The sequence below is a fragment of the Dreissena polymorpha genome, chromosome 1 (assembly GCF_020536995.1).
Source record: "Dreissena polymorpha isolate Duluth1 chromosome 1, UMN_Dpol_1.0, whole genome shotgun sequence".
Taxonomy (NCBI): domain Eukaryota; kingdom Metazoa; phylum Mollusca; class Bivalvia; order Myida; family Dreissenidae; genus Dreissena; species Dreissena polymorpha.
In genome coordinates this window covers 63,183,134-63,195,544 of record NC_068355.1, presented here as the reverse complement: position 1 = coordinate 63,195,544, position 12,411 = coordinate 63,183,134, and the positions used below count along the sequence as shown (strand labels likewise).

Below are 12,411 nucleotides of genomic sequence, written 5' to 3'. Positions count from 1 at the left end.
GTGTGTGCAGTGTGTGTAGTGTGTTGTTTGTGCAGTGTGTGTAGTGTGTGCAGTGTGTGTAGTGTGTGTAGTGTGTGCAGTGTGTGTAGTGTGTGCAGTGTGTGTAGTGTGTGTTGTTTGTGCAGTGTGTGTAGTGTGTGCAGTTTGTGTAGTGTGTGTAGTGTGTGTAGTGTGTGCAGTGTGTGTAGTGTGTGGAGTGTGTGTAGTGTGTGCAGTGTGTGTAGTGTGTGTAGTGTGTGCAGTGTGTGTAGTGTGTGCAGTGTGTGTAGTGTTTGCAGTGTGTGCAGTGTGTGTAGTGTGTGTAGTGTGTTGTTTGTGCAGTGTGTTTAGTGTGTGTAGTGTGTGCAGTGTGTGTAGTGTGTGTAGTGTGTGTTGTTTGTGCAGTGTGTGTAGTGTGTGCAGTGTGTGCAGTTTGTGTAGTGTGTGCCATGTGTGCAGTTTGTGTAGTGTGTGTTGTGTGTGCAGTGTGTGTAGTGTGTGCAGTGTGTGTAGTGTGTGCAGTGTGTGTAGTGTGTGCAGTGTGTGAAGTGTGTGCAGTGTGTGCCATGTGTGCAGTGTGTGCAGTGTGTGCAGTGTGTGCAGTGTGTGCAGTGTGTGCAGTGTGTGTAGTGTGTGCAGTGTGTGCAGTGTGTGTAGTGTGTGCAGTGTGTGTAGTGTGTGTAGTTTGTGTAGCATGTGCAGTGTGTGTAGTGTGTGCAGTGTGTGTAGTGTGTTATCTTTTAGTTTGTTACCTGACAAGAGGCCACATTATACATCCAATCTTGATCAAACACTAAGTCAGAATAATTATCTAGACAATATCTAGTCCTTTTTCGCTTATCTATTTTTTGAAAAAAAATTATGAGCTATTGTCATCACCTTGGCGTCGGCATTGGCATTGGCATTGGCGTTGGCGTTGGCGTCCGGTTAAGTTTTGCGTTTAGGTCCACTTTTCTCAGAAAGTATCAATGCTATTGCATTCAAACTTGGTACACTTACTTACTATCGTAAGGGGACTGGGCAGGCAAAGTAAGATAACTCTGGCGTGCATTTTGACAGAATTATGTGCCCTTTTTATACTTAGAAAATTGAAAATTTTGGTTAAGTTTTGCGTTTAGGTCCACTTTTCTCAGAAAGTATCAATGCTATTGCATTCAAACTTGGTACACTTACTAACTATCATAAGGGGACTGGGCAGGCAAAGTAAGATAACTCTGGCGTGCATTTTGACAGAATTATGTGCCCTTTTTATACTTAGAAAATTGAAAATTTTGGTTAAGTTTTGTGTTTAGGTCCATTTTATTCCTTAAGTATCAAAGCTATTGCTTTCATACTTGCAACACTTACTAACTATCATAAGGGGACTGTGCAGGCAAAGTAATGTAACTCTGACTGGCATTTTGACAGAATTATGTGCCCTTTTTATACTTAGAAAAATGAAAATTTGGTTAAGTTTTGTGTTTAGGTCCACTTTATTCCTACAGTATCAAAGCTATTGCTTTCATACTTGCAACACTTATTAACTATCATAAGGGGACTGTGCAGGCAAAGTTTTGTAACTCTGACTGGCATTTGGACGGAATTATGGGCCCTTTATACTTAGAAAATTGAAAATTTGGTTAAGTTTTGTGTTTTGGTCCACTTTACCCTTAAAGTATCATACATATTGCTTTCATACTTGGAACACTTCAAACTATCATAAGGGTACAGTAAAAGGACAAGTTGCATAACTCTGGTTGTCATTTTTACGGAATTATGGCCCTTTTTTGACATAGTAACTTTGAATATGTGGTTAAATTTTGTGTTTCGATCCACTTTACTTCTTAAGTATCAAGGCTATTGCTTTCAAACTTCAAATACTTTCATGCTATCATGAGGTTAATGTACCTGGCAAGTTGAATTTTACCTTGACCTTTGAATGACCTTGACTCTCAAGGTCAAATTATTAAATTTTGCTAAAATTGCCATAACTTCTTTATTTATGATAAGATTTGATTGATACTTTGACAAAACTACTCTTACTTGACATGCCACAATAGACTCCACCCAAACCATCCCCCGTGCCCCCCTCCTCTTCCCCCCTCCCCCCCTATTTTTTTTTTTTTTTTTTTTTTTTTTTTAAGATCATCTCAAAAATGACCACCACACCCTCACACTATACCACCCCCCACCCCACCCCCCCCAATTTATTTTTTTTAATGGTTAAAAAACACAAATATTTATTTTTATTATTTTATGTTTGAAATACCGTCCAACCATCGCACCCAAGAATCCCCCACACCCCCCCCCCCTCCCCCCATCCGAATCCCCCCCCTAAATTTTTTTTTTTTTTTTTAAGATCATCTCACAAATATTTATTTTTATTATTTTATGTTTGAAATACCGTCCAACCATCGCACTTAAGAATCCCCCCCCACCCCCACCCCACCCCGTTTTTTTTTTTTTTTTTGCGTTTTTTTTCCGCATTTTTGGAAGATAATGTAATAAATTCCACGCCCCCACACTATACACCCCTCTTCACTCCACCCCTCCCTCCTTTGTGATTGAAAATGAGAGTCCCTTCACCTTTAAAAAGAAAATAGATGAGCGGTCTGGACCCGCAAGGCGGTGCTCTTGTTTTAATCTGAGTAACATGGGTAAAAAAACTAGGTAACCAGCTCAAATCCTCGAAAAATTCCCGTAACCACTATAGAGGCCACATGAAAAAGTCTTGATGAAAATTTGTCACATTTTTAATTAAGACAATATCTTGGCTGATTTCAAATGTGGGTCAAAACCAAAGTTATAATGTCAAAAAGTCAAATCTTAGAAAAACCTTGTTCCTCTCTTGAGGCCATAGCTAAGGCTCAATCTTAACAAAACTTGGTTAGAATGACTAATCTTGACTAAATTTAGGTTCAGTTTAAATATGAGTCATATGCTTACAAAAACTAGGTCACCAGGTCAAATAATATTTTAAAACAAGGATATTAGTAAAACTGATGGATGCTCCCCAATGATGCTTTGTCGATATATGGGATTATTTGTGTGGAAAAAAGTGAGACCTTGAGAAAATCTAATATTAGCCTCAGTGACCTTGACTTTGACCCCAGTGACCTCAAACCTCATCAAAAGGTAGAGGTCCATGCACGGTACCTACATGCCAAATATGAAAGAGATCAGTAAAGTATTGAAGGTGCTATGAGAAACTGTAACAAAAGTGTGACGAAAAAATCTATTATTAGCTTTGGTGACCTTGACCCCAGTGACCTCAAACGTCATCAAAAGGTAGAGGTCCATGCAAGATATATACATGCCAAATATGAAAGAGTATTGAAGGTGGTATGAGAAACTGTAACAAAAGTGTGACGGAAAAATCTAATCTATTAGCGTTGGGGACCTTGACCCCAGTGACCTCAAATGTCATCAAAAGGTAGAGGTCCATGCAAGGTACCTACATGCCAAATATGAAAGAGATTGGTAAAGTATTGAAGGTGCTATGAGAAATGGTAACAAAAGTGTGACCGAAAAATCTATTATTAGCCTTGGTGATATATATATATGGGGAGCATAAAAACTTGTTTATGCTAGTTTGAATCTCGGTCAAGCACATCCACAAACTATGTCAATAGGTCATTTGCACGAGAAATCTTGTTACCACTCTATAGAACACATTTATTACTCCATCTTAATGAAATTTAGTTAGAATGATTATTTTGAGTACATGTAAATGTACGCTACTTTTGATCTTGGTCATATGGGTCCAAAATACTAGGTCATCAGGTCAAATCTCAAAAAACCGTTTACCTACGATAAGTGCCACATTTCTGACTCGATCTTGAGTTAAGGTAGTTAGACAATACCAAGGTCAAGTTGAAGTCTGGCGGGTAATATGTTTAAAAACAATACGTCACCAGGTCAAATCTTAGAAAAACCTTGTAACCACTCAACAGGCCACATGTATGACTCAATCTTTATGATACTTTTTAAAAATGTTAATAAAGGCTAGTTTTATGGCTTGTTCTTTTTAAGGCTGCAATATATATATATTATTAAAAACACCATATACTAATATTGTTGTGTGTGTTTTCTTTCAGATTGTTTTCTGTGGCATGATGTGTAGCTCCAGCATTTGGGGCAGTATCTGTGACAAATATGGCAGAAAGTCGGTATGCTGTGTGATATTTAAGTAACTGAGTCAGTGTTTGTTGCCAGCTTAACCCTTTGCATGCTGGGAAATTTGTCGTCTGCTTAAATGTCCTCTGCTGAATTCTACAATTAGCATTTTGTTATATTTTTTTTCTAAGACCACTATCAGGATAGCAAACAGTTTGGATCCTGATGAGACGCCACGATCTGTGGCATCTCATCTGGATCCAAACTGTTTGCAAAGGCCTTCAAAATCCGGTTCCAGCGCTCAAAGGGTTAAGCTCCTTTTACAGGTCATATGCCTTGGCAGTGACACTAAAGTCTACAGTTCTTCTCCTTAAGCATTCTTTGTACTGGTAGAGAATAAACTAATTCATGCCCAGCAATAGGCTGATACCCATGCATGAATTATATAAGTTGAATAACAAAACATGTTGTCTGTGAGTTTTATAACAAATCTGCACAGATAAGTGGGTTTGAGAATAGTATACATTGGCTGCATACATTTAATGATCCACAAGTCTTTCACTAGATAAATAAACAATTTATAAAAAAACAGAATGTTTTCATTTTGCTCAGTTTCTGCATTTTAAATAAATGCACAAATTTCTTTTATTCATTAGGTCCTCTTGGTGAAAATTGTATCAGCATGTCATTTGATATAAATGAAGGTTAACAACATTGAAAACTTGCCTACAAAAGAAATGCCATATAAAAGAACAGTTTTTACAAATAATCAGATATCAATGTTACAATAGCAATCTTTGTCTCTTTAAACTTTCAAGGACATTTGCATCTTTATCTGCTATTCAACATAACATGTTACTTATAGTATTTATATTTTTGTCTTTTCAGGAGCTGATTTTGTGCTCTGTGTTTACTTGTTACTTTGGGTTCATTAGCGCCTTTGCCCCCAATTTCATCTGGCTTCTGGTATTGAGAGGCTTGGTTGGATTTGGCATTGGTGGGGCACCGCAGTCGTAAGTCCAGATGCCTATTTTTCACCAGGTTTTCCAAAGGAAAAAACTGGTTTTTAGAATGGCGAATGTCGGCTGGCGGGCGGGTGGAACAAGCTTGTCCGGGTCATAACTTTGTTGTTCATTGTGAGATTTTAAAATCATTTGGCACATTTGTTCACCATCATTAGACGGTGTGTCGTGCAAAAGAATTACGTCGGTATCTCCAAGGTCAAGGTCACACTTTGAGTTCAAAGGTCAAAAATGGCCATAAATGAGCTTGTTAGGGCCATAACTATGTCATTCATTTTGAGATTTTAAAATCATTTGGCACATTTGTTCACCATCATGGGATGGTATATCACACAAAAGAATAACATCAATATCTCCAAGGTCAAGATCGCCATGACTAAAAATATATTTATTTTGAAACAAAGGGGATTAATTATAAACAATCAGTTCAGTTTGAGTTGTCTCCCTTTATCAGACTTTTTTCACATTGAAAACCTGGTTGTGTGACAATTTTGTCCCTTGTTTTCCCATTGGTTCCTAAAGTTAATTATGAGAGAAGCCCTAAAAAAATCTAAATTACTGAGATTTAAGATTGAACATTACATTTGTGCTCATAATTAATGGTTCAAAAAAAGAAAATGTCTAAATCTAAGCTATATCTATGCCCTGTGATGTATGGTAAGACAGGTCACTTAATCAATAGATTGTACATAATTTCAGGGTGACCCTGTACTCAGAGTTCCTCCCCACAGCCACCAGAGCCAGATGTATTGTATTGGTTGAGGTTAGAGACTCCTTTGCTTTTTAAAAATTGAGTTATGCTAAAATAGGTCTTATGCCATATGCAGCCAGTGTAGGTCCAGACCAGCCTAGACAATCACCCAGTCTGATCAGGAGCTACCCTGTCTTACCAAATCAAGAAGCAAGTTCAAATCATGCTGCAATAATAGTATTTAACCCTTCTTTTAAAGAACCAATCACTTATCTCCTAAACATATTACATTGGCTTCCAGTATAGGCCTGGGTGATGTTTAAAGTTTTATTTGTTGGATTTCATGTAATCGAGGGTGCAGCTCCAGTTTACCTAAGTAAATTGTTTGCACCTGCTTGAGGACAGTACAAATTTTAGGTCACACAATGACACAAAATTTTACATCCCTAGAGGACGTTTGTGTTACTCTATATTGAATTTTATCACAAAAAAAAGCCTTTTTACACTTTGGAGTTTTATATATAAGTTATGTAAGCTATATAATTATAAAAGGTCATTGCACATCATATGAAGATACTTTGTACCAAGTCTCCCTCCCTTTACGGTTCTATTTGGGAGGACGGCTTAAGCAATAGGGCAGTGTAACCAAAATAGCCAAATGAATTCTACTGAACTTCTTGATGTGGTCAAGGTAAACAACAGTCAAGGCACTGCCTGTAATATAAAAATAAAATGGTTTTCACTTCAAGTCAAGGCTTATGTACATTGTATGATATTTTGCAAGCTAGAAACATGGTCAATTCTTCATAGCCTAAATAACTTGCCTTCAATTCAAACAGATTTAGTTAAGGAAATAAGCATGGACAAGTGATAGAAAAGTCAAGACTGTTATCCTCCAACAGCTTTTGTTTGAGAACACTATATATACTAAAAACTAGGTTGCCTGATCAAATTAAAAAAAAACTTGTTTCCTTTATAGAGGCTCTATATATGACTTAATCTTGATGAAAATGCTTAAACATATGTATAGACATGTTTTCTAATCTAGGTCATGTGAATCCCAAAACTAGGTAACCAGGTCAAATCTGAGAAAAACCTTGTTACCAGCAAGAAAACTATTTTTGAGTCAATTTAATGACTGACTAATGAGATTGTTTACCCTCGGGACTTCGGTTATAAACCATTGCCCGAGCACACTGCTTAACATAAAACTCTGCATAAAAAGGTCGAAAACGGCCATAAAATGGACAGCCCGATTTTACTGGGCTGTACCATTGATATAAGTAGAAAACTTTGCAGTGTTGGTGCGGTGCCTTAATAAAAATCTATTGGTTTAAAAATATGTATACTTATTTAAGAAGCGTTATAAGAAAAACGCAGTACTTAACACTGGCTGGGCCTAACTCTGTTAAAAAGCTGCGTTTTTATTGGATGATACACTTATAAAACGATGGCGCTGATTGGCCGACATTACTGATTAAGGATTGCAAGTAGGTCAATCCGTTTATAAACAATCCGTTTATAAATAGAATTTTCCCACGGCTGACGTTGCACTTTAACAAAAAGTAAACAATAATAGTTTATAAGCAGAAAAATTAAATGAAAGAAAAGGATGAATAAATCCAAAAGAACTTGGACTTGTTTTATAGTTATAAATTACTACCTTTATGTTATGTTACTGTACTTGTTATTATTTATTATTATTTATATGATGTTGTTATTGTATGTTATTGTTTGTTATGTTTTTTAAGGAGAGAGAGAAAGAATAAAGAATGAATAGCCCAATTTTTATAAGTAAAGATGGTGAAAACACACATACTGTTGTATGTGGCATCATCATTACTAGACCCACTGTTCAGTATATACTGCAATGGGTTTGTTGGAGTCTTTAGACTTTGTGATCTGTGTTTTAAATGTTAGAATCCAAATAGGATTATTTTAATATAATTTTTATAGAAAAAGGAATACACAGATGTGTAATATGTTTGAAAACAAAATAATAATACTCGAGGCATACATGCCATAATTTTTCAGACCAATTCCAGGACACTGAGTTAAATTGTCCGGGACTTTTGCCGATTTTCCGGGACATGTATAAAATGTAGCAATATTTATAGACATATGCATTTTTGGTACGTTTTTTTGTGTTTCGCATCGTTAATTGCAAAAGTTCGAAAGCCTATCTGAAATACACTTGATCTATTAACGTCAAATTAAACATTACTACTTCCGTTACTAGATACAAGCCACGTGTTTTCAGTGTAAGCGTTCTAAACATAGATGGTGACGTCACTGCGTTATTGTTATTAAGACTGTGAAAAGCGTAGTTGTTGATACGCCTTTATTCATTTATAACATTAATATAATAAAAAATACAGCAATACAGTACCGTTAAATCGTCAACTCAAACCAATTCACAATACATACAACCAATCACAATAAAACAAATACAACAAAACAGTTTTTTACTCAACTTCTTTGTCGGTTAAACGTGCGAACATAAACTGCTTTTAATTTTTTACTCAGCGATATTGGACTTCAGATGTGTGAACAACTTTCATTTGCCTTTACACAGCGGGAAATAATGACATAGTAGATTAAAGTCAATTAACAATCACATTAAACAATGCCGCCTTTTCGGTTTGACCGCGAACGTGAAACAATTGATATGATAACAGGACCCCTGTTAATTGATCGATTTTGACACGTAGCGTAGTCTGCCTATTCGGGTAGGCATTGTCATGGAGACGCTGCAGATATTCACAGATTCGAGGTGCAGTTAAGCCTAAGATAAGGTACATGTATATATTGATTTTGTTAATTCCGGGACATTTGACAGATTTCCGGGACAGCGGGACAAGTTCTTCATTTCCGTTACTGTCCCGGACAATTCGGGACGTATGGCATGTATGCTTCAGGGTTTTCCAGATCACAAAGTGGTTGAACATTGCCACTATATATTTACATACATAGTCAAGTACCATTATTATGTGTATATTTAAGGTTTAAGCGAAATGCCACACAACAAGATCTAATCGTTGGAGAGATATGTTTATATCTATGAACATTAATTAGTAGGGATGCCAGAGCCTGATTTAACAGCTCTCAAGTGTAAAGTGAAGTTGCATGTGTACATGCAATTATATGAAAAAGAAAGGAGAAAAAAAACAATATATGATAACACATAGAGAGTATAACTCTCAATTATATATTAATGTTGCAATTGAGTATTGAGTTATTAAAAAAGTAATGAGTATAAGTTTATGTATGTGGCTCAATGTTAAACACTTGCAGACAGGGAAAATAGCCGTAATGCTCCAACATAAGACCCTGTCTGTATGGAACTTAAGGAGGATTGGGCTATGGAGAAGAGAAGTCCCCCCAGAGTGGCATTAAAACAATATTTAAAAGTGGGTTTAGTAAAAAACCCTTATATGTTAAGGGTAATAACTTGCGTGTCTCCAAACGGTCACCTTTATAGGGCCACATAAAAATTAAAGGTAAGACAATGTGCTTTACAGTTAAAAATGAGACAAAACAGCTAAATTTGTACAAAAGGTACATTATTTACAATATGTACAGAATCATATGCGTTTATATATTTAAAATACATGTTGCCACCCTGGAGGGTTGAAAGAAGAAGAGATTTTTGGAAGTGTAGGCCGATGTGAGTGGGTGAAAAAAGAGCCAGCAGGGGTGATGTCACTCAGTAGAACTAAGGGAGGTAATTTTGGGGATGGAGTCTACAATGGTTGTTTCCCCTGGACCAGAGGGAGTGCACGGTAAATGAAAAATAGTTTGTAAACTATTGAAGGAAAATTGATAAAGGTAAGATGTAAAATGGTAAAAAGACCAAATATTACCTAGATGCATTAAAACAAACCCAAAAAGCTCTAATCCAGCCAATATTATTAATATATTGGTGATAACAATGGAGGAAATAGTACTAAAGTACCTTGTATGGTATGTAAAATGACAATTAAACAGAAAAACCGAGGCAATTTGCTATATAAAATAGCAATTTAATATATAATTAAGGAAATTTGCTATAAAAATAGCAATTTTAACATGAATTAGTGTAATACAGGGTAAAATGTTTGCTATGGTGTAGGAATAGCAGTATTGAGAAAAAAAATTAAGGCAATTTGCTATATAAGATAGTAGTTTTACACAAAAATAAGGAAATTTGCTACGCGAAATAGCAGTTATAACAAGATTTAATGTACTACAAGGTACAAAATTAGCAGTATCAACAAAGTCGACAATACTTTGTCCTGGATAGGGCTAAATAAGTGTTTATCATGGTATCAGGCCCTGCACCGTGCACTCCAGTCCGACATGGTTCTTCGAGTTTGAAGGGGAAAGGGTGGGGTGTCAAAGGGGAAGAGAGGGGGTGCAATGGAATTTAATGAAACCTGGTCAGATATTTATATTGACATTTGTAAGGCTGATTCGTAGGATTGGTCAGTTGTGACCTTGACCTAGGTCACCAGGTACATGCCTAACAATTATTTTCCTAGTCTGAGTTTGATGTGGATCACATGTATCCAGAAACTAGGTCACCATGTCAAATCTTTGAAATAAATCTTATGACTATATAGGCAACATTTTAGCTAGCACAATGTGCTCATGGTAAGCTTTTGTGATCACCTTTTGTCCATCGTGCATTGTGCATCATGCTGCATCAACATTTGACTTGTTATAACTCTAGAGGCCACATTTATTATCCGATTGTAATAAAATTTGGTCAGAAGACTTTTTCAAATGCCATCTTAGAGTAGTTTGAAAATGGTTCCTGTTCTTTGAAAAACATGGCCTCCAGGGGGGGGGGGGGGGGGGGGCGGAGTAGTTTTCCTATATGGCTATAGTAAAACCTTGTTTACACTCTAGGAGTCACTTTATAGTCCAATCTTTCTGGAATTTGTTAAGGCATTTGTTCTTATGATAGCTTGGCTGAGTTAAAAAATGGCTCTTTTCTCTTGAAAAAGATGGTCATCAGAAGGCTGGGCTGTTTTCTGTATATGGCTATAGCTAAAATTTGTTAACCTAGTTGTAATGATGATGTTGGTGCACAATGATGATGATTTATTCGACCTTTCATTCACTTATCCTACTCTCCTATGAAACTCATTTTTACCTGTGCTTGCATTGTTGCAGCACAATAGTGTTGATCGATGCCTTTTTACATAACCGTGTGATGATTGTGTAACAAAACCACGTTTACAACCCTTGTTAATGTTAATTCTACTCAGGTGAGCAACTCCAGGGCCACTATGGTCCTCCTTTAAAGTATAGCCCTTTGTTTATTTTTTTTCTTATCAATTCATTTTTTTTCGTAGTTGCAAATGTGCAATGTTTTTGCTTTATATTTCACATTAGCTATCAGATGTCGGACACAACATCCAACTCGTAGAGTTCCATTGAACATTACCAGTCCTGTCTTACTGTCACAGACTTGGCTTGTTCATTACAGATATTCTGGGCTATCGGTGCGATGTTTGAGGTGTTGCTGGCCCTCGTAGTGATGCCTACCTTGGGCTGGCGATGGCTGCTGGCTCTGTCTGCACTTCCACTCCTCATCTTCTCATTCTTCTGTATTGTATGTATTGGTCAACGTAGAGCAACATGTTTTAGGTTGGCGAAATGTAACCAACACTTTGCTATTTTTATGCCCCCGGTAGGGTGGCATATAGCAGTTGAACTGTCCGTCAGTCAATCTGTCTGTCTGTCAGTCTCTGCGTCCGTCTGAAAACTTAAACATTGGCCATAACTTTTGCAATATTGAAGATAGCAACTTGATATTTGGCATGCATGTGTATCTCATGGAGCTGCACATTTTGAGTGGTGAATGGTCAATGTCATCCTTCAAGGTCAAAGTTAAAAAAAAAATCAAAGCGGCACAGTAGGGGGCGTAGTGTTTCTGACAAAAATATTTCTTGTTTTACTTATTGTGAATGCTTTTTTAATTTACTGGTGATTTCACTTTCGGTAAAGAAATTAAAACAACTGAAAACATATTTTGTCTAGGATATTTTGTTGTTTGGTGAAACAGCCATACTTGTAACATTTTCTGATAAAGAATTATTAAAGTTCCCATATAAATGCTATTTTAACGTGCAAAGCCATATGATTAGAGGAGCCTGTGTGTAAACTTTCCACATGCTACCCTACTTCTACTTCAGTGGCTGCCAGAAAGTGCACGCTTTGACATGACCCGTGGAAATAGGACCCGAGCCCTGGCCACCATTGAAAGGATTGCTAGGGACAACGGCAGGCCAATGCCTCTAGGAAAACTTGTGGAGCCATCTCTCAAAGTATGTGTGCTCAATATGCAGGAAACATGAAGTATCAAAATCATGCTCTCTTCAAACACTAGTAAGTTTTGTACAGAAGTATGCTTAATATGAGTCACATTGTACAAAATTGGGTCTTAAGTCACCTGTGGCCAGCGTAGCTCCAGGCCACTGTGCACATATGCACAGCCTGGTCAGTAGCCAGCCTGTCTGCTTATGAGACGACTTTACCTTGCATGACTATAGGATACAGGGTAGCTCTTGGCCAGACTGCACAGTTAAGTCTGGAGCTTCCAAAATTAAACCTTTTGTCTTTGAAAGCAAATGGAGC

The 12,411-nt window shown here is 37.0% G+C and overlaps 1 protein-coding gene across 6 annotated transcripts in view; it reads left to right on the top strand.

The window, feature by feature from the left end:
• Window positions 1–12,411, top strand: part of LOC127832116 (synaptic vesicle 2-related protein-like) — a 94,875-nt gene that overhangs the window by 46,319 nt on the left and 36,145 nt on the right. For all 6 annotated transcript variants that reach the window (XR_008026700.1, XM_052357356.1, XM_052357372.1 and 3 more), the window contains 5 exons: window positions 4,056–4,127; window positions 4,963–5,087; window positions 5,796–5,859; window positions 11,261–11,386; window positions 11,970–12,101. Coding sequence is in view for 5 of the 6 variants with exons in the window: in XM_052357356.1 (XP_052213316.1) it covers window positions 4,056–4,127; window positions 4,963–5,087; window positions 5,796–5,859; window positions 11,261–11,386; window positions 11,970–12,101 (519 nt within the window). In the remaining variant the exon portion in view is untranslated. The remainder of the gene's footprint in view (window positions 1–4,055; window positions 4,128–4,962; window positions 5,088–5,795; window positions 5,860–11,260; window positions 11,387–11,969; window positions 12,102–12,411) is intronic.